This window comes from Trifolium pratense, linkage group LG4 (assembly GCF_020283565.1).
Source record: "Trifolium pratense cultivar HEN17-A07 linkage group LG4, ARS_RC_1.1, whole genome shotgun sequence".
NCBI lineage: Eukaryota > Viridiplantae > Streptophyta > Magnoliopsida > Fabales > Fabaceae > Trifolium > Trifolium pratense.
Window position 1 is genome coordinate 20,863,438 of NC_060062.1, and position 23,327 is coordinate 20,886,764.

Here is a 23,327-nt window from a genome sequence, read left to right on the forward strand (position 1 = left end):
CTAGTAACCCAGCTTAAATTCAGGATAAGAATTATAACTAGAGAGACAAGATAGGATAAGCTTCAGGATTAACTTATCATATCCTGTTGTATCACCAAACACTGGATTGCGGCAGGATATGATAAAGTTATCTTATCCTGTCTCTTATCCTATGCACCAAACGAACCCAAAAAGGAAAGAAAAAAAAAAACATATTGTGTTCTATGTCTTCACTCTTCACCATCGCCCCTTTAATTATTTTATTTATTTGCATTTAAAAAATAACTCTTTTACTGTGCCACGTGGCATGAAATGATTTGACCACATGGCACTCCGTTACTTTTCACATTTTTTTAACAGTTGACTAACATCAGGGACCTAAAGCAAATCTTTTTTAAAGTGCAAGGACCAAAACCAAACAAAAAAAAGTGCAGGGACCAATACTAAAATATGATACAAGTGCAGGGATTAATGACATATTTAAGCCTAAATTTATCATTAGAAATTAAAAATAAACATAAAAAAAAATAGGATGAAAAAAAAAGTGATTTTTGAGTTTTTATAGAGCAAAAAAAACATATTTAACCCAATTATTATAATTTAATCCCATAACATGCTTCCTTTGGTCACTCTCTTCTTCTTCACTTGGATTTTGAGTTAACCTATCTATCATGCTAAAATTCTTCACCACCACCGCACTTGTTCCCACCAAGAACAACATTTTGCTCCTATTCACAACACCATCTTCAAAACATCACTACCCATCAATTTTCAAATTCTTCACCACTTCAACCACCACCATCGACCCACAATCTTTCACCGTCTCTTACCTCATCAACAACATCGGTTTCACCCCACAAACCGCTTCCAAAGCTTCCCAATATCTCTCTTTCTCCAACTCCCAAAAACCCGATTCAGTTCTCACCTTTTTCACAACCCATGGTTTCTCTAACTCTCAAATACGAAGCATCATCAAAAGGGAACCCCAGTTACTCTCATTCAAACCCAACACCATTTTGTTACCAAAGTTTCAATTTTTACTCTCCAAAGGTGTTTCTAACTCTGATCTTGTTCGTATTGTTAATTCTAACCCTAGATTTCTTAGTAGAAGTTTACAGAATCATATCATTCCTACTTATGAATGTGCAAAAGGGTTTCTTCAATCTGACAAAAAAATTATTGCTTGTGTTAAACGTTATTGTTTTCTTTCTCAATATGATTTGCCTAACAAGGTTAAATTGTTGCTTGATAATGGAGTTTCTCATTCAAATATTGCTAGATTGTTTCAATGGTGGCCTAGTATATTTGACTCATCAGATTTGTTAAACACTGTTGAGGAATTGAAGCAGCTCGGTTTCGATTCTAAAACTTCCACTTTTAGTATAGCGTTTCTTGCTAAGAAAACTGTTACTAAAGCTAAGTGGGATGAGAAAGTTGAAACCTTTAAGAAATGGGGTTGGTCTGATGAACATATTCTTCAAGCATTTAAGAAGCAACCTTTTTGTATGCTGTCATCCCTTCGTAAAATGAATGCAATCATGAATTTTTGGGTTAATCACTTAGGTTTCAATTCTTTGGACCTTGCTAGATTTCCTGGAATTTTGCAGTGCAGTCTTGAGAAGAGGATTGTTCCTAGAGGTTTAGTTGTCCAGTTTCTTATCTCAAAAGGCCTTCGACGAAAGGATGCAAGTATATATACACCATTTGTTGGATCTGAGAAGTTGTTTGTGGAAAAGTTTGTGAACCGTTTTGTGGAGCATTCTTCTGATCTGTTAAAGCTTTACGAGGGAAAAATGAATCTTGCAGATAGCAGGAACGGCCTTCAGATGGTTGATCAAATTTTGGTTTGATGTAACTGACTTGTGATGATGTCTGTGTCAATAGTTTGATTAATGATCATGCTAGTTAGTTTTCAGCAAATATTATTCCTTATGAATTATGAACTTTCCTTTTCCCACAGAATTTTGACATATGTTTTAAGAACAGTAGCTTAGGTAAACTCTCCTCACATTGTTGATCTAGCTTCTTCAACTAAAATTTTGTGAAATGTTTGAATGTGAAAAAATTGAATCTTACTATTGCAAATAACAGGGACGTGTCATGTGTGATTTTGGCCAATTATGTATCAAATTTTGTTGACTCAACATTCTTAGCATGTTTTCTCATTATTTTGAAATGCTAGTCTTGTCTACATCAGGACACTTCAAATGGTCTTGTTTGTGGTCACATATCAGTTTTGTAAGGAGGATTTTTTTCACATCCCTATTCTGTTTAATACTTTAATTTGATAATCCGTTGAGTAAATTATGCTTTCCTAGGAAAGACACTAACACCCTGCTAGGAGACCAACCTTGTGAACTGCGCCATTAACATCACATTCATCCCAACCCTCCCGATGGAAATGCTGCCACACTGGGTTGTAAGCATGAAATAAGAGAAGCATTGTGGGTTGCCTCCACAGCCCTGTTGTGTCTGGAGTCAAGCCTGCTTGAGAGCATGACTCACCTGAAGTTGCATTGTTCTTAAACAAGGTTTTGTTAAGGTGAATTTATAAAATATTAAGATCTATGGTATGCTTTTTTTTTAGTAAACGTTGTCGAAACTTTGTTGAAATCAATTTGTTTCAGTAGTTGTTTCTCAAAGATCTTGTAAGAATCTTTTTACATGACTGCTGTTGTGCACAACATTGAGTACTTAAAGACACTGTCCCCGGAAGGTAGACTATCATTGAACTTAAGTGTGACTTTGTTAATGTTCTGTTTACACCGTACGTTTTCCGTTGGAAGCATTAAATGGAAATTTTATTTTTCAGTAACTCTTGGACAACTTTAACTCTGCCTCTCCTGTCTTCAATTTGTTATTCCTTTGGCATTTCTTATCCATCTATTTGAGGAAATGATTTTGATCTTCGTTCGCCATTGGTGTTGAGTTGCCAAGTGCTTTTTCAATTTGTTATAATGGTTATGTGCCCGTCTTCTTTCTGAATCAACACTTGTTTTCTTATAACAATCTTAATGGTGGCTCATCTTTTCCTTTCACCTAGTACCATTCTTTCAATTTCCCTCATATATTTTTTCATGGAATGATTACTCCTTTTCTCTTGTGGATGATAATTAGGTACACAGACATGGATTAAATAGTTAAAGTGCTAATTTCCTTTCTAACCTTTTGCTCAATTTTATCATTTACACTCTTAAGTACTTAGGGCTGCAAGTTAGGGAGGAACATTCATATCTTGCAATATTGATCGATCTCAATTGCTTTTGAAATTGGGAGATTATTCTTTTGTTGATAATACAAACATTTGATATAATTTTTGTCTCATTGATTATCTCTTAGAAACATTTTCTGTGTATTGATTATTTTACTGATTGTTAGTGTCAACTTTAATGTGGTTAATATGGCCAAATTGTGGTTAGTTTTATAGGATGGTGTTATAACTATATATACAGTGCAATTTTACGGTGATACAACAATGTTAATGTTTGAGATTATGATCTGTGGAGAATAATCCCACGATATGCAGTTGTATGTACTATGTAGTGGTCTACTTCCCAAGATTTGCAGTAGTATAGCTTTTCTAGAAATGAAATCTCATTGCATGTAAGAAGTAACTACTAACTATGACACACACCGGCTTGTAGGACATGCACACATTAACCAGGAGACAAAATAGTCATTAACAATCAAGTTTGTGTGATGTCCAACCTTGTCTTCTAGGATATGCACACACTATTGCTTTTGTGAAACAGTGAAAGTATATGAATGTAGGAAATATGGCTTAAGGAGACATGTGCAAAGGGTTACCGGATTTTATTGTTTATGTTCTGTTAGCGTCATCCTCTGACAATTGTTCTTATGCTGCTTCTGTTGACATTCTGTTAGCTTCTTTACAAAACTTTCCATAAGTTTGAATTTTTACCTCCAAAGGTGCTTCTACCTCTACTTCTGATATCATGCACACTGTGGCTAGGCATCCAAATTCCTAACTTCAAGCTCGGAGAGTCGTATAAATATCCATATGAATTGATAAAAAAAGGTATGATTTTAATCCGATCGCAATAGTTAGGACCATTGACCCTTTAGTCACTTGTCTAGTTTTACTTGCACTCTTGTTTGGTACAAAATGAAAACATGTTGTGTTTCCCACTCTATCATTATTAGAATGTTTTCCAAATAGCCTACTGTGTTCTGCTCTTTTAACTTGGGAATGCTATGGATGAAGTAAAATAAACTGTCATTGATCCTTTTGAAATCAATGTTAAGTGCAGCATTGCATGCTAGCCAGAAGGATTGCAACTAGTTCAATGGTCTCGTTTCATTTGCTAATTTGGAACTTATTTTGATTGTTGTATTGTACAGATTCATCTTTCAGTACTTGAAATTTCTAAAATCTTTGCTGTTTTTAACTTTGTGATGGATTTGGTTACATGGTTACTGCATAAGTTTAAGCTCTACTGGTTATTCTATTTAAAGACAAGATAAGTGATAAACAGCATTACTTCATGGTTCTCTGATGTAGAATAACTGAATACGCACAAATAAATTTACAATACGCGCCGGTGAAATAATATATATAATATAAAGAAGCTGAACAAAACTAGCAACAACAAGTCGTTGTAGTATAGTGGTAAGTATTCCCGCCTGTCACGCGGGTGACCCGGGTTCGATCCCCGGCAACGGCGAATTTTTTTATTCTAACAATTTTTCTTCTTTTGAAAAGAAACGCTGATTGTGGCTTGTGTTAATCTATAAGCTATTTTTATAATAAAATATAAAATAGAGTCTAACTATTTCCATATAACTTTTCCTAAGCTAATCTGAAGAGCTTATGAAAATAAGTTGAAAATAACTTATGAACATGTCATAAGTTGTTTCTCTAAACTATGTGAAACAATCTCACAATCACAAGTACTTATGTCAAGTGATAAACTCAAATAATTCGGCTTTGTTTAGATTTGCACAACATAACATATTCAAGAGATCAAGATTCTCTACGGTCGGGGAATCCTACTTTTGACGGAAATGGATCCGGTGCAGTTAAATGGTTACTGAGATCTTAGTAATCCAATTTTAATCAAAATGGTTTGGTTGTTAAAACTATAGATGATATACTAATCATGCAGAACTAACTATAGATATTTCTCATCCTATTATTCCATTTTGTATGGTGAGGAAGGTGCAATAACAATGAGGTGAAATGGGGATTGTTCGTATTAAGAATCTGTTTTATTTATTTGTGAGTTCTAAGTAGGAGTTGAACAAAAATGTTTTATATATTTAGTACATGTTAGATACAAAATTGAACCGAAATCGATATGAATCATTTTGTGTGTATATTTGGGACATGAATCTCGTTTTTAATCTCAATTCGTTGTAAAGCTAGAGTTTTTTAGCTCTATATGAACTTTTTTTTTTGTTTTTTTTTTTTGACAACAGCTCTATATGAACTAATTCACCGAAATTTACACAAAGAAAAGTTGAACTACACACTCCTAAAATTCAAGCCAACGCCAAGGGTACAAAGTGGGTTAGAATTTTGTTCTTTTGATAAAGAAAATAAGAGAATCTAGACAGCAAACAATTAATGAGACATTGAAATATATTACTCCTAGCACTTTGTTATTACAAGAAGGGTCATTGGGTCAACATGTGTCACAATGTTAAATAAGTTATAGTCATAGATAGGCATAAAATGAAGGTACCCCTAATAAGATTCCAACAGACAAAGCTAACAACAAAATCTATCTTGATAAATTGAAATGATGATAGAGGCCATTGGTATTAGTGTATTACTAATTAGGTGCCCAGAATATTCATACATGTCACTACTAGCTGCAGTTCACAATTCATCAATAATTGTCAATCAATTCATGAGTCTTTTGCCGACTCTATGTAATAATATTAATACTACATAAACAAATACTCCAGCATGTTTTATTAGTCAAAAAATAAATAAATTATATCCAGCATGTTTTGTTGGTATTAATACCCCAGCATGTGTATTAAAAAAATGTTAATTTACATCAACTAAAAACTGAAATTACAAATAAAAAAGTATGGATGGAATGAAGGTGTAAATTAGTAATATGTACATTTTCATATTGAAATAAAAAACTTTTTTTTTTCACCATTAGTATTTTGGTCCATTGGATCGTTTAATCTGATTCGGGGTTATTTCTGGCATCAAGTGATTTTAACCTCCTCCCGATTGCAGCTGCAGGGGATCGAATTGTAGTCCTCCCTACTAAATTTAGTGTCAATATCATCATAAATCAACTAACGATTGATTAAAAATCATTAATATTTAATATAATAAACTTGTAGATAGATAGTTATTTTGGTAAATTTCATTAAATTTTTTATACTCATGTTACTAATTTACACTAACTTTTATAAACATTTTAGGTATTTCAACTATCTTTCAATTTTTTGTAGTTCCTTAAGTTTTCTGTTTGAACTAGAAGCATTTTATGTTGTTACTTTTTCACTAATAATTAAATATTTTTTTAGTGGCTTTAATTTCAATTCATCAAAACAATTGACATTAACTTCAATATTTTTTTTTGTGTGTGGAGTTATAACACCTTTAATGGTTTTAACAATAAAAATAAAAAGACATTAAGCCATACTAATGTCATGTTCCTAGATCAAACAATGCAGGCAACCAACAACATTGTTGGAAAACATGGTTAGTGATTAAAACAACAAAATAAAAAGAAATTTACATAATTGTTTTTTACATAACTAGTTTAAAATTGTGGGTTATGATTTTTTAGTCAAATTTAAAAATGCGCACATTACGAATCGACACTTTATATTTTTATGTGGATATAAATTAACAAACTTCATATATGTGTATGAGTATGACCTTAAAATTGTAAAAGAGGTGAGAAAAAAAATCTGTGTATAGATTTTGTTTTTGTTTCTTACTTTGCCCTGTCTCTTTGGTGGATTAAAGGAATGAATACAAAGGCACTATGTGAGTTGACTCCAAGCAAAGTAATGCCTTTTGACATTTATCGATGCTCCAATATTAGCATTTGCTTTTTTGATGAATAAGAAGGGTTAGCTCACAACCAGTGATATGAAAGTGCACATTGACATTTTTACCAACCAATCTTTACATTGCACTAATTAAAAATTTGCAAGTGGCAGTGTCTTAAGTGAACCATGTGTGACACATACAATTATTTCTCATACGTTAATTGAACAAACTCTACCCCACATTGTATTATTATTTTTTTTAAGTGTCTGATGTTCGAACATTGATATCTATATATAATGTAATATTCTTACCAACTGAGTTACACTCACGTGCACCCCAATTTTATTTTTATATAGTACTGTATAAACTTTAACCATACATTGTTTTTATTTGGTTGCATTAAGAAAATAGAAATGAGAGTGGAGGTCACACTTATTGGGAGTGATCACACATGTGTAAACCATCTTACTATGTAACTACTTGTTGAATCAATTAAAAGTTTGTAAGCTTCTAGGTTTACTTCCAACTATAATATCATTTTAGGATGAGGTTTACTTTAATTAGTTGATTCCACTATGATTCCTTTGTCTTTAATCATATAAGCATGGCGTTAAAGCGAGAAGAAAACAATTATGCTGGCCAAAATTACTATTATATTAATTAAATATTAACCTAAAAACAAATCTTGGTGTTTGCAAGTGTGCGTTGAATGTTGATCAAGTAGATGTTGAGAGGGATGTTCATTGGATAACTTTGAGTATTTGACATTTCAAAAAAATATTATATAATATTTATTAAAACTAATCTAGTAATTATAAAAATAATTTAATTATTATTTAAAATTTTAATTACTACTGTGTCCACATAAGACCTAATCTTATAATTTTTATACGAGTCATAAATGTATGTGTATTTTGGCGCTATGTGAGTGAGTGACGTTTTTTTTTTCTATTTTAATTTTTTTGTTTTTTTTAACTTTTATTGGTTAAGAAAGAAATGAATCAACCAAGTTATGAGACATTTCTTAGGGCACACCGAAGTTATGAGCTTCTATTGCTATTTTTTTTTTCTTCCTAAATTTCAATAATGACTTATATTGATTTGATTATATGTGGGTGTATGGATTGGGATAAGGATTGATTAAAGGTAATTTCTGATTCTGTAGATGAACTCTTGAGATGGTTTAAGATTGCATTTTGCTTTTGGTGTTTGGTTGGAGGCAGCGGCTTGGATCTTTTGGCATTGGTTGTCTCATGTCATTAACATGGAGTTTCTTTGGTGTGCTTCTAGCCAATTAAATGAACATATAATCAAATTCTCCACTAATTAACCACAGTGTTAAGTTCAAATACATTACTACATTTAATTAAGACCACAAGAAAAAATAACGGTAAAGTAACATAACTTTGCATGCATGTAATGAAATTGCACAATCAAAATAACAAGTTTAATTTGAAAACTTTTCTTGTAGCATATATGACATGACAATGCTATACATTCCTTTTGCCACTCGTCTTTCTTATCCATTCATTTGCATCTCCTCCATTCTTTCTTTTCAATCCTTCTACAATTACTTTTGCTAAATTTATATATAGGTTTTTCCTTTTAAAACTGACTTTATATAGACCAAAATTTTCTTTTAAACAATTTTTTTTAGACATACACATATAGTTCTCTAAGTGTAGTTTAATTGATAGTTACCTGTAATATTGTTAAGGAGTTGAGAATCAAATTATGAATTTTTCATTTCTTCATATTTAAAGTCTATGAGTCTAATAACCACTTATAAAACCTCTTATAACAAGTGTTAAAATACAGCCGCCGCCCCCTCCCCCTAACCCCAGTTTATTACTTTTCTCATCCATCAAGGAGGGGTGATTTTATGGTCAATTTTTTACCCTAAATCATCCCTCTAAATTGTTTTTCCTTTTCCTTTGAATAAGTGATTTTCACATCTATTTACTTTGAAATATTATATTATTTAATACTCCCTCCGACCTTATTTATAAGTAAAAATCAACAAAAAACTTTGGTCTTAAATATAAGCAATGCCAAAATCAACTTTTTTTAATGTTATTCTTCCAAAATTACCATATTAATTGTTTTACTTTTTAAACATTTAGAGTTTCAATGCAAATTATAAGGTCATTTTAGGAATTTTAATAGAAATATAATATGAAATTAAGACAAAAATACTACTATTTAATAAGTGTGTAAACTGAAATTTTGGCTTACAAAAGAGGCCGGAAGAAGTATATTTTATCAATTTGAATGAATGTCGTTGTTTGTAAAAAAAAACCACTTATAAAAACTAAAATAAAATAAGATACAATTTTTTTTTTTTAAAAAAGTCATATAAGATTACACCGATAGTAGATAGAAATTAAATGCAATTTTATAACCCTCATACTCAAAACTCCACATCATAATATTTTTCTTAAAACATGCTGGTGTAATCTTATTGGTGTGTCACTTAGGTGGATGTTGATATGCTAGTACTACTATAACTAGGGGTAAACCCGTGCGTTGCACGGGTTTGATTAAAATATATAATTAAAATATTTTTATAAATAAAAAATAATAATTGCGATAACTATAATCAAATATAGTTAAATAATAAATATTATTTTAAAATATGATTATATTTAATATTAGTATATGAGTAAAAAATATTGTTTAGAAATATTAAATTTTTTATTAATTTATATCGTAGTTTGTTTATATTTTAATGTAATAGATCTCTTACAATATTTCAAAAGTTTGAAAGGATGTATCATTTTTTATTTTATTAGTGTAATCATATAAGATTTTAGTTTTCTTTATATGAGTTGCAATTTTATAGTCAAATGTCACTTTGTTTTTTATTTTTGATGTATCCCTTATTTTATTATTTTCAATAAGAGTTTGAGGCATACCTAATTATACTTGTAGACAATATTTCTCATGAGAAATGTTAAAATAAGTTTTGATTATAGAATATGATTCATATATGGTGGCTTTGACTATTTGTTCCACGTGATCTCATTTTTTGAAAATTATGTATCAAATAGCGTATTTGTTTACTACGTTATATGCAATTTAAGGTTCCAAATAGCTTATCTACTTACTCATCTCTCTTTTTCTTGGAGTTTATTCTCACTTATTCGCTTAGTGAAATTTTATTCCAACTTTATTAGTCCCAATTTTTTAGTCTATTGTTTGGTTCACATTTTTTTTTTGCTTGGTCCTTTTGTTTTTGGTTTGTTTTTCTTTTTCTTGGTGAGGTTTGTGTCTCTTCAAAATTATTGTTAGTTTTTGTCCCTCTTATTTAATATTTTCTTGAACATTTATTTTATTTTTCTTATTGTATTATATAAACTTAAATATTTGTTGTTGTCAATATATAAGTTTGGACGAAGATTTTATATATTTGAATTTAGGTTTAGTTATTTGGTTAAGGTAAAGAAAGTCTTATAGATGAATAAGATTTAACATGTGGCATCTTCATATTTGCTTAAAAAAATGTCATATGATTCTTATAAATATTCCACTATTTTATTTTCAGCCGTAACGTAAACATTATTTTAGAATATGTACTTAATTTATCCAAAAAGTAGGTGATTATGTAAATTAAATTAATAATTTTTGAATTATTGGTGAATTTTAGTTGTGTAAATATGTTTAAATATATGTGTGATTATATTTTCTAAATATATGTAAATATATTTTAACATCTACGGTTTTAATAATTTCTAAAATTTATTTTGACAAATGAGCATCAACAATTTTTATTTAATAATTTTTGTCTTTTTTTAATTTAATTTAGAAAGTTTTTAGTGCAATTCTAAGTGAGAAGAAAAAGTATTTAGCACAATTTATAAACTAACATGTTTTTAGCACAATTCTTTTCATCGATTCATTTTATGGTTGTAAGAATAAGATCGCATGCGTAGATTAAAATAGGACCGTCTATTAAAATTCATATATATTCATATTGAACCATCCAGATTTAGGCAAGTGTTATACGATAAATGCATGAAGATTATATATTTGGACAACCTCTAAGTTAAGTTGAATCAATATAACTTCTTGCATGTATTACAATTATAAGAACCGCATGACTTGAGTATCAACTACAAAAAAAAAAATTATTTTAATTTCTACTTTGTTTTTGTTTCTATATTTCTCTTGATCGAGATCAAGTAGATCACCTACACATTGTAGACAATATAGTATTTAAAAATGAGACACATATTTATATTTATAAATTATTTGGATTGTCCTCTTTTAATTGAATGCCTCCAACATCAATATACCCTCGACCTATATAAATTTTAAGGCACTTCAAAAACAATAAATAGAAGTCATTTTATCCTCTTCAACTTATTCACATAAAAAAATCAATTATATTCCCCATTAATCAACAATTTTTTATACAAATCTTTTACCTTATATAAAACAATAAATGAAAAAGAAAATAAGAAACAAATAAGCTAAGACATTAGACTAATAAAATAATAAATGAAAAAGAAAAGTTGTCTAATTACAAACATTATATCAATTAAAAAAAATGATGGTTTACAAACTGCCATTAGAGTTAAATACACATCCTTACATGAGGTGCCATTTCATAGGCTTTATAAGGAGCAAGAATGCAACGTAAGCAAAAATAGAAGTATGTTTTATCTTGTTTTCTTCATTCACATGAAAAAATAGTCATATTCATATTAATCGATTCAACTCAAAGTTTAATTAATCATCGAACGAAACACCGGTTGATATTTAAAAAAATATCCAACCTAAAAAAGAAATATAAAAAATGATTAGAGATGTTCTAAACTCAGAGAAATAAAAAATTCCAATTTACAAACATATTAATAGACAACTATCACATATATGTATATTAATTTCTTAATCAATCACATGTAGACATACCTGATATTCTAAGAGGTTAGACACCATCACCTACCAATGACAAAAACCAATATACTTATGATGTAACTATATATATATATATATATATATATATATATATATATATATATATATATATATATGGGGGCTGCTAATTTAGACCCAGTTGGGTCTAAATTAGCAAGGTGCACCTTTTGAGTTGGACAAAAATACCCATTTTTTTAATTTTTGAAAGAATTGAGCAACAGGGGCATTTCTGTAATTTTCTGCAATTTTACACGCGCCCCCCACTTCTTTTTCCCCCCCAGACACGTGGCAGCTTCTCATTTGACAAAAATCACGCGCGTGCATCACACGCGCCGACAGGCGCGCGTGGTGGAAAGGATGACGCGGAGAGAGAAAGCCTTTTGAAAAGGCAGGCCACGTGTCAGCTTCTGACTGGCTGCGTTAATTTTTTTCCATTTAATACTTTAAACTCGATTATTTCGTCGTAAATTAATTTTTTATTTTTTAATTTTTATACCAAAATTCATAATTTTTTTTTCTCTACAAATAGAGACTTGGTTCGTTTGATTTGGACACCGAAAAAAAAACCCAATTTTTCACTACCTTAATCTCATTTTTCACTACCTTACATCAACTCACTGAAACCATTCTACCAGGAAAATGGTTTCAGAGTACAAATTTCTGAAACCATTCTACAAGCTAAATGGTTTCAGAAGCAAATAACTAATAATCAACTTACTGAAACCATTCTACCAGCAAAATGGTTTCAGATTACAACTCTCTGAAACCATTGTACCAGATAAATGGTTTCAGAAGCAAACACAATTAATAAATTACTCACTGAAACCATTCTACCAGTAAAATGGTTTCAGAATACAACTATGTGCAACCATTCTACAAGCTAAATGGTTTCAGAAGCAAATAACTAATAATCAACTTACTGAAACCATTCTACCAGCAAAATGGTTTCAGATTACAACTCTCTGAAACCATTGTACCAGATAAATGGTTTCAGAAGCAAACACAATTAATAAATTACCCATTGAAACCATTCTACCAGTAAAATGGTTTCAGAATACAACTATGTGCAACCATTCTACCAATTAAATGGTTTCAGAAGCAAACATTAGTTTTTAATTACCGTTTTATCTCATTTAATTAACTAAAAATAGTTTCAGGTCTCCAAAAATTTCATAAAATATACCAAAAGTTCCAGAATATTATCTACTATTTTCCTGGTATAATGGTTTCAGTGAGTTGATTGAGTTTACAACACACAAGTAACGTATTTAGTAAACAATAAAATGAGATTAAGGTAGTGAAAAATTGCGTTTTTTTTTCGGTGTCCAAATCAAACGAACCAAGTCTCTATTTGTAGAGAAAAAAAAATTATGAATTTTGGTATAAAAAATAAAAAATAAAAAATTAATTTACGACGAAATAATCGAGTTTAAAGTATAAAATGGAAAAAATCACGCAGACCCATTCATATGCTGACACGTGGCTGCCTTTTCAAAAGCAAAATTTTCTCTCTCCAGCTTATAATCTAGTGTGGCGCAGACAGGATGATCTGATAGATCAGGATGATCTGGGCTGTCTGATTGATCAGACAGTCTTAATGAGATCACATCTTGGCTGTCTGATGGAAATCAACGGTCTGTAACCATGGTCCTTCCGTACGCGCGCGACACTGGATCCACGTCTATTAATTGTTTAAGAAGGTGGGGCGCGTGTTGTTATGTTTTTTTTTATGTAAAATTACAGAAATGCCCCTGTTGCTCTATTCTTTCAAAAATTAAAAGAATGGATATTTTGGTCCAATTGAAAAGGTGCACCTTGCTAACTTAGACCAAACTAGGGTCTAAGTTAGCAAACCCCTATATATATATATATATATATATATATATGCACACAATAGTTTTTAAATCAATTCAAAAGACACTATAATGTGTAACTTTAAGATATGGAAGGTGAAGATGCATAACTTTTTCTCATGGAGATGTTAGACAAAGAAACCATAGAGTTTTTGCCATGAGATAGATAAATTAAAATTTTGTTAAAACATAGAAGGTAGACTTCCTGATATGGTGGTGGTGATAATTAGCTTTTGGGTTAACTTTATATAGAGTTTGTGTTTGATAATTAGCTAAATTTACATATTCAATATTAGTGTCTCCAAGAATTCTTTGTTTTCAATTGCATTAATATGGAATTGTAACATACAATATATATTTTAATAATATATTGTAATGCAATTAAAACAATAACATGATGCATCATTCCACCTTTCATTGCTTGCAATTCATTTTTGTCTCAATTCAACAACAATAAATTGTGTTAGTTTTTTTTTAATATATTATTATTGTTTATTATTTATTATTAGAGTAACTCTATTATAAATAATTAAGAGATGCTTTACAAACGTAAAATTACAAACATTCATAGGATGCAACGTAAGCAAAACACATGAAAAAAATAGTCATATTCATATTAATCGATTCAACTCAAAGTTTAATTAATCATCGAACAAAACACCGGTTGATATTTAAAAAAATGTCCAACCTAAAAAAGAAATATAAAAAATGATTAGAGATGTTCTAAACTCAGAGTAATAGAAAAATTCCAATTTACAAACATATTAATAGGCAACTATCACATATATGTATATCAATTTCTTAATCAATCAAATGTAGACATACCTGATACTCTAAAAGGAGAGACACCATCACCTACCAAGGACAAAAACCAATATACTTATGATGTAACTATATATATGCACACAATAGCTTTTAACTCAATTCAAGACACTATAATGTGTAACTTTAACATATGGAAGGTGAAGAAGCATAACTTTTTCTCATGGAGATGTTAGACAAAGAAACCATAGAGTTTTTTCTATGAGATATATAAATTAAAATTTTGTTAAAACATAGAAGGTAGACTATAAGTTTTGATTATAGAATAAGTTTACAAAAATATGGTAAATTTTTTTTAATCTCTTATGTTTTTTTCTAGTCAAACAAATAATGTTTTAATAAAGATTGTAAACTTTTCTTATAGAGTGCCACATCATCACAATACTTGATTGTGAGCAACTCAACCTTCCTTTTACTAGTAAAAGATATGAAATGAAATATGAAAATGTTTTAATAAAGATTGTAAACTTTTCTTATAGAGTGCCACATCATCACAATACTTGCTTGTGAGCAACTCAACCTTCCTTTTACTAGTAAAAGATATGAAATGAAATATGAAAAGGTTTTAATAAAGATTGTAAACTTTTCTTATAGAGTGCCACATCATCACAATACTTGCTTGTGAGCAACTCAACCTTCCTTTTACTATTAAAAGATTCTATCTTTAATTACATTAACACGTACCATCAATTTAATTACTAATTGCATTTTTAGACCTTTCCAAAGGATATATCGTATTTCTTACTCATTTCAACTGCCTCAAGAGCCATCTCATCATCCATTACCATTGAAATTAATCCAAATCAAGATTAATTACTTGGTTTATAGATTTTGTCTAAAATTTGCAACAAAAATTAGTGACTCTTCACTCCAATTGAATCAGACCCCACATTTTCATAGCCGACCGGCTTAATTAACATCATTCTCATGTCACATTGAACAAGACACATACAAGTCACAACATTATACTATATTTTTTTTTAATCAAACAACATTAATTATACTAATAATATTAATTTTTATACTTATATATTAATGTGTGACTAGGCGCACTTGTTACACATGTATATAAATATATATATTCACACACATCTATCTAACCTTAATTGATTGATTCTTCAATATTCTCAATCCAATTTATTCTAGAGAGGGAAATGGTGGATAACAATGTTGGAGGAAGTTGTTCTAATTACAATGAAAATGGTGGCATAATTAAGGAACAAGATAGGTTGTTACCAATAGCAAATGTTGGGAGAATAATGAAGCAAATATTACCTCAAAATGCAAAAATCTCAAAGGAATCAAAGGAAACAATGCAAGAGTGTGTCTCAGAGTTCATAAGTTTTGTGACAAGTGAAGCATCAGAGAAATGCAGAAAAGAAAGAAGAAAGACTGTGAATGGTGATGATATTTGTTGGGCTTTGGCTACACTTGGTTTCGATGATTACGCCGAACCAATGAGAAGGTATTTGCATAGATATAGAGAATTAGAGGTTGATAGAACACCAAATAATAATCATAATGTTCAAGATAGAGGAAATTAGTTATTAGCCCCTAACACAAGGATCATCAAGGGCTATAAGGTTTTCTTTTCTTGTCTTAACTTTGTCATGATTCAAAAACTAGAAATTAATGTTTTGTTTGTTGTTAATTACATCTTAATCTTAATTGCATGTATTTTGGTATCTTCACTCTATGTTTTAGTTAATTTGCACTTGGTTTTTTAGAATTTGAAGTGTTGAATTTTTTTCACAATAGAGTATGTATTCATTAGATATATGATTCTAAATTGCAGTTGTGGTTAGACTGCGAACTTTTATATATTTTGTGATTAAACGTGGACAAATTAATACAATTGATGCGGTTGCCACACACAACTCCAGTTCAATGTCGTTGCAGAGACTTCTAAAATCATTATGTTGCGGTTGCGGACCGTATGTTTAAAACCATTAGATTATTGTTTGTTCTTCTTGTTTTCTTTATAATTTTATAATTAACCTTATTATATATATCTAAAGCCTTCATAACCATCATCACCTAAAAAAACAGATGGTATAAAGTCACTTTCTAATGGGTTTCTTCAAACATAGAATTATTAATCAGCAACTATTAATAATAAGTATCTTCACTAGATGTTACTACTATATAGATTAATAATCATAAACCTCATGTTCACAAAGTCAATATTTTAAAGGATGGGACCACATTCTACCAAGTTAACAATTATATTCAAAGAAGTCAACACATTACTCCAAAACAATGAAGCCAAAAAAAAGTGGAGCTTTACAAGCTTAGATTCATTGTACTAAGTCATATAGATTGAGTCATTCACTCACCAAAATAGATTATGAAAGCATGTAGTATTTATTTACTATGATGATCTGGTTGATGACAAGAGTTATTTATATATTAGTAATAACATGGAGCAATTGTACTTTATGCCACTATACTATTACCAACAATTGCTTATTATGCTTAAAAAAAATGCTTATTAGAAAAGGGAAAAAAAAAAAATTGACATGTGTTGATTAATGTGTGCCTACACACTACACAGTGTACTACTGTACTGGGGATTGGTATGTTTATTGTAGCTTTTCATCCGCTATTGCAATGTTGTGAACTGGTTAGTAGATGGATTCATATTGATCAACTCTTAATCTATAGTTAGCTTTTGTTATTGATTTTATTCATGTAGCAAGGAGAGTTTTTTAGTCAGATTATGGGATCAGACTATTGATCCTGTAATGGCGAAAATTGAGTTTTACTTGGTACCTGTTTGGATCCGTGTTTGGACTCATCAAAAACAATTATAGAAGGGTAAAACGTGATTTGACAATAAATTGAAGTGTTTGGCTTTAACTTCACCGCATACATTTTTTGAACTTCTCGAGCATGACATTAACTTCACCGAGAATATGCCTATTCTCAACCTCGATGTATTCAGAGACTAGTCCAACATCTTTCAGACTCTTTATTTGGGGGGACTTATAGCTTGTTTCGAGTTCACTCAAGGCTTCGATAATTTGGTTGGGTAGTAGGAGAACAGTTTTTAATCCGGTAATCTGAGTGGGTGGTGGTAGGGGGAGGATCCGAGGCAGCGATTCATGACTCGGGGTTTAGAGGGGGTGGAACAGGGCTGAACAATGTTGGAGTTAAGGATTTTGAAAAATGAACAAATTGGAGTAACATAAACTTTGTCGCGGCGCATTTTTGTGGAATTTCGTTGGGCGTCGTTCGAAATTGGAGTGACCGCTAAACATTGTCGTATCACTATTCTTTATTTGGCGATTCATGACTCGGGGTTTAGAGGAGGAGGAACAAGGTTGAGCAATGTTGGGGTTAAGGGTTTTGAAAAATGAAAAAATTATAGTAACATAAACTTTGTCGCGGCACTTTTTGGTGGAATTTTGTTGGGCGTCGTTCCAAATTGGAGTGATTGCTAAACGTTCCTATATCACTAAACGTTTGAAATTGGAGAAATATTGCACTTTCAAAAAATTGCGTCAGTCACAATCCTATGATAAATTCCAAAATCACTTGGCTATCCCCTTATGACCCAATTCCCAAATTCAACAATAATATATTAATTATGTATAACTTATACTAATTCTAGTTAATTTTTCAAGTGACAATATCACGGTGATGCTTCAACATATGCTATTACATTTGTTTAAAATAGTTATATGTGAGAGATACTTAATTAACAAACAAATGCGTTTATTTGTTTAAAATATTCTATTTTCTTGAGGACTTCACTTTTGGGTACCGTGAGATAGTTAATTTTTCAAGTGACAATATCAAGGTATTGAATATATCCTATTGCTCCAATTTGAAAGAGATCCTCCCAATAGTATCATGTACATGAGGTTGATTACGATGTAAGTCTTACGTTATTAATAAAGAAAAAAATGTAAAAATTATATTTGAGAAGTCTCACGTTGTTTAGAGAAGTGAAGGGTGTGAGAGTTCAATGTTATACATAGATACCTCAAATTTCTTGTTTCAATTTATATTTGTGCTTTTTTTTTTCTTTTTCTTTTCATTTCTCTAGTGCTTTTGTTTTGGAGTATCGTGAGTTTGGAGAGTGTTGAGTGTATTGGGGTCGTGGGGTAGTTCTGAGTGAAATCTGCGTGTTGTAACAATTTTCACATAGTATTTATTCTCTAGTTGTCGGTTTTGACAACAGTCGTAGTTTTTTCCTCCGATTTTGGAGTTTCCAAGTTATACTTCGTGTGTTGTTGATTGTGCTCCTATTTATTTTTTACTTATTCAATTCTATTATTTCTTAAAAATGATATAAGAGCTTCAGTTCGATATTGTGAAGGTGGTGAAGAAGGTGATAGTGTGAAAGTGTTCTTTAGGGAGGTTCGGTGCTAAGGAAAGACTTTAGTTAATCTTTAGTTTAACATATAGAAATCTCAACCAATTTATCTACAAATTTTAGTTTAACCAATAAAAATATCGAAATTGTTGAATTAAACGTATCATTGACATTCAAATCTCGGTTCATTTCCACATGTGTGGGTGACTTTCCAAATTATTTTTCCCCAACAACTTATCATAAAAAATTAAATAAAAATCATTAACCACCACTTGACTCCAATTAATTGTTGGCTTGGCTTGGCGCTTTAGTTCTTAAATAAAAGATAGTATACTCCATTTAATCACGGAGATGAATTGAGAGCAGTCAGTTCTCACGCGGTCAGGATGCAGTCAATACATTAGAACCGTTTGATTTAAATTGGACGGGTTAGATTTAAATGAAGCTTTAATTTCTTAAAACATTTAATCTGTCCGATCTTGATTAAACGGTCCTGATTCAACTGAATACATACAGTTAGGGATGCTGACCGCACTCAATCAAAGTCCGTTTAATTTAATCACACAAATAAAAATAGAGTGTGGTTTTCACTTTCAGTTTCACACTCCGTTTTGCATTTGCTTCTTCTCCGATTCACCCAAGGTTGGTTCATTCATTCACCTTTCCAATTTCAATTTCTGAACCCTTTCGCTTCTTTTATTTTTCATATTCATCATGATTCTTCTCTTCTTTGTAAACATTTGATTTTAGGTTTTGGTATTTTTTCCCAATTCATCAACATGTCAAATATTACATTATTTGAAGAAGGGTGGGATTTAATGCAGAAGGGAATCAACAAACTGAAGAACATTCTAGAAGGTTCTCCTGATCCTTTCACTACCGAAGAATACACCTTGCTCTACACGTACGTTTTCATCCCTTAGACTCAGAATATTTTCATTTTAGGGTTTTAGGGTTAATTGATTGATTTGATTTTATATTATCGCAATGCAGGAACATCTACAATATGTGCACTCAAACTCCTCCTCATGATTATTCCACAGCACTGTATGAGAAGTATAAGGAAACATTTGATGAGTACATCAAATCAACTGTGAGTCACACTGTTAATTTAACATTTTGGCTATCATATTTTTGTATACTGCATTCAACTAGATTACGAAAAAGTATGAAATGCAGTATTCATAAGTTGTTGTTTTTAGTTTCTTATAGTGCCTATACGAGAACAATTTAACTTTATTCTAACTTTTGTTGTGGAAATAGTTTTTACATATATGTGTTTATCACGATAAGTGTTTATGTTATAAGTTGACCTTAAGAAGAGTGAAGACCTATTTTAGTCTCTGATACTGTTGAGTTGAGATATTCTATATTTATGACTACTATCTTCTAGGATATTATGGTTTTATAACTTGATACTTATTACTTATTTGGTGACTCATGTATCTGTATATATACATTGTATATTCCCCTTTCAATATATGAAAAATACCAATTTCAGTTTCAAGTTTGTATGTTAAAACCCTATTTTTTTTCTTGGGGGCTGGGTCTCTGTTTTGTCTTTCCGTCGTTACTAACGGAAACATGAACCCTACCACCATGATCGGAATCCCTCTACATACAAACTGTGAGACTCAACTTAGTGCTTGAGACTAAATTCACTCTAGATTTTAAAAGATGATATTGCGCACTATTTAATTTTTTGTTGACGATTTTAAAAAGCTATATTTGTTTAATAAGTATTTACTGCACAGTCAGGTTATGTTATAGGAAGTTTTAGAAATATGGGATTGAATGGAGTAAATTGGAGAGGGAGGGATATAATGGAAAAGAGTTGTTCTCAGGTTTGGCCAATCAATATGGCGAGAAATAGGAAGGTAAAGGCTGGCAAATGTGCAATTATAAACCTTTAACATCATCTTACCCTTATCAAAATAGACTCTAAGTTACTGGTTTGGTGATATAAATGCTCTTTTGAAATCAAATTTCTTAACTTGGGTAGGATATTGTCTTAACTTGGGTGTCTACTGTCTAGAACTGGTTATCAATTTCTATTACTAAACCTCAGTTGTTTGCTTACTCGCAAGCACCAATCATCCAGATTTTGCTAAATATGGAAGGTCGAGTAAGATCCAATAGCATAGGTATTTAACATTGCCATGATTAAAACTAATATGATTTTATCATCACCACAGGTTCTGCCATCTTTGCAAGGAAAGCAAGATGAACTCTTGTTAAGGGAGTTGCTCAAAAGATGGACAAATCACAAAATTATGACTTGTTGGCTCTCAAAGTTTTTTCGATATCTTGATAGATACTATACACCAAAACAGAGACTTCCTTCTCTTGAAGAAACTGGCTTCTTATCCTTCTATTACTTGGTTGGTGATGAGATTCCTCTAAAATGTTACACTATGGGTTTTCTTTCCGTATTTTTTTCTGCTTTGATTTTGTTTCCCTTTTTAACTCTAGCTTTACATCTTTTTATTTATCTCAGGTATATGATGGGATACATAGACAAGTAATGGATGCAATATTAGCTATGGTATTCTCAGTTTTCCATTTCTATGTTATTTATAATCATCAATTTATTTATCAGTTCATTATAATTATTGATGGGAACTTTTTTGGATTAACAAACCAACAGACAGTTTACTTTATTTGTCAACTATCTATTATGGATTCACTAAACCTTAATTTCTTTAATGATGTTTTATGTTTCTCTGATAGTTATGTACTTGAGTAGTAGTAAAACTAGTCATTTAATTATCTTAAAAATGATGTTGAATTTGTGATTTTCGTTTGATTTTTCCCTATATTGATTCTGTATCTTCATTTCTTGGTATCCAGATTGATCGGAAATGTGCAGGAGAGCCTATTGATGAAACATTGGTTAATGGTGCATTGAGTTTCTACTCAGAGATTGGAGAAAGCACAAGAAGAAACGATCCAAAACACTTTGCAGAAACAATGATGAAAGAAAATGTAGCAAACTGTAATCTGTCAAGGCTTCAAATTTCTTAGAAACTCTTACTATCTTTAAATTGAAAGTATAAACATTATTGCTAGTTCATCAAATCAGAAGTTGAGGGGTGTTAGTATAAAAATGATGGTTAAGTGATAGAAGATTAGGTAGTAGTTAATTAGTGAGATATAATAATATTTATATTATTAGTTGGACATTTATGTTATTGGGTTGTTTAATTGGGCTTTATGCCTTTAAGTCCATTAGAAGTCTTATATATGTAGTGTTCTTTCACATTTTAACCTAATCAATGAAATGAATGAATTTATCTTATATTTTACTTGTCTTTCTTTATTGCATCATGTAGTTTTTCATACTTTCATAGCTTGATAGGGTTAGCACTCTATCATTAAGGGTGGAGTGTTTTTGAAACTTTCAAAATTGACCATTAAGAATGCCTTTCTTTCCTCTCATTGCCGAATCACAATAACTACAAATTGGAAAATCTGATTTACATATGCATCAGTATTTCTTTTTTCTTTCATGTAAAGAAAAAAATGTAACAAAGGAAAAAACTCTTGGTACCATCTCTGTTATAGCACCAATATTCAAAGCTTTACATGTAACTGACAGATACAACATGGATATTTGTGTGCAGTAGCAATGGATGAAGATAACTTGTGATGGTCTAGTAGCACTTATAAAGTAAGACAGGACCTTCTTAGACATTTAACTCTATAGACTCATCAAACATCTTTAACCAGGGATCACATGTCTTAGCTTACTCAATATATTGAACTTAACTTTCATGTACCAACCATAGCTGTCCAAATAAGCAACAAGGAAAGTTGCTTATTGTAATATTTGTGGATGGCCTGAGTTGTACTATGATTCTAGACTACTATAATTGGCGACATGATATTCATTTCCCATTTTGATACTAACTTGAGTCATTGTTTCAATTATGTTCAACAATCTGTTGTCAGTTCAAAGATTCGTGATTTTGTTATTAAAAACAAAGATTTGTGATGTAAGGGAAATGAAACTGCGCCAGGTAAAAATTCATGTCTCATGAGACTGCTTTGTAAGAGTACCAAGCTACTGTGTAGCATAGGAGTCTCACATCGAGAATTCAAGAAAGGAAGTGGATACATGACATAATGAATCTACAATATTTTTTCACAAATTCAGGACATTTATTTATATTAATCTTAGTTCAGATGTTTACTATAAGACATAACTATTTAGTGTTTGGGCATCAAATATGAGAATAAAAAGAAATGATCTAATTAGGTTCTTTCAAATATTTGATTAAGTACTAACTAGATTGTGAACTTGAGCATTAAGTTAAGACTGATAAATTGCGATAATGACTTAGTTTAGATCTTTAAAATGGTAGCAATTTATTAACTAGCATAAGAAATTTTCTGAATTAGAAGTTCAAAGTTCAAAGTTCAAACAGTTACATAACAAATAAGG

The 23,327-nt window shown here is 30.7% G+C and overlaps 3 protein-coding genes and 1 non-coding gene across 4 annotated transcripts; all 4 read left to right on the forward strand.

Moving 5' to 3' along the window:
• Nucleotides 1–591: 591 nt before the first annotated feature.
• On the forward strand, nt 592–4,388 carry LOC123882147. Its single transcript, XM_045930954.1, has one exon. It carries the CDS (start codon nt 651–653, stop codon nt 1,827–1,829), a length of 1,179 nt encoding a protein of 392 aa, XP_045786910.1. The 5' UTR covers nt 592–650; the 3' UTR covers nt 1,830–4,388.
• A 204-nt stretch (nt 4,389–4,592) lies between these two features.
• Nucleotides 4,593–4,664, forward strand: TRNAD-GUC. The gene has a single exon. It is a non-coding gene; the product is annotated as a tRNA-Asp (tRNA).
• Nucleotides 4,665–15,644: 10,980 nt separating this feature from the next.
• On the forward strand, nt 15,645–16,276 carry LOC123923424 (nuclear transcription factor Y subunit B-5-like). Its single transcript, XM_045976113.1, has one exon. The coding sequence runs from the start codon at nt 15,717–15,719 to the stop codon at nt 16,104–16,106; it is 390 nt and encodes a 129-aa protein (XP_045832069.1). The 5' UTR covers nt 15,645–15,716; the 3' UTR covers nt 16,107–16,276.
• Nucleotides 16,277–19,399: 3,123 nt separating this feature from the next.
• On the forward strand, nt 19,400–22,181 carry LOC123921725 (cullin-1-like). The gene is made up of 6 exons (XM_045974379.1): nt 19,400–19,525; nt 19,634–19,787; nt 19,877–19,976; nt 21,079–21,264; nt 21,381–21,428; nt 21,734–22,181. Exons 2-6 carry the CDS (start codon nt 19,663–19,665, stop codon nt 21,905–21,907), a joined length of 633 nt encoding a protein of 210 aa, XP_045830335.1. The 5' UTR covers nt 19,400–19,525; nt 19,634–19,662; the 3' UTR covers nt 21,908–22,181.
• Nucleotides 22,182–23,327: the final 1,146 nt, after the last annotated feature.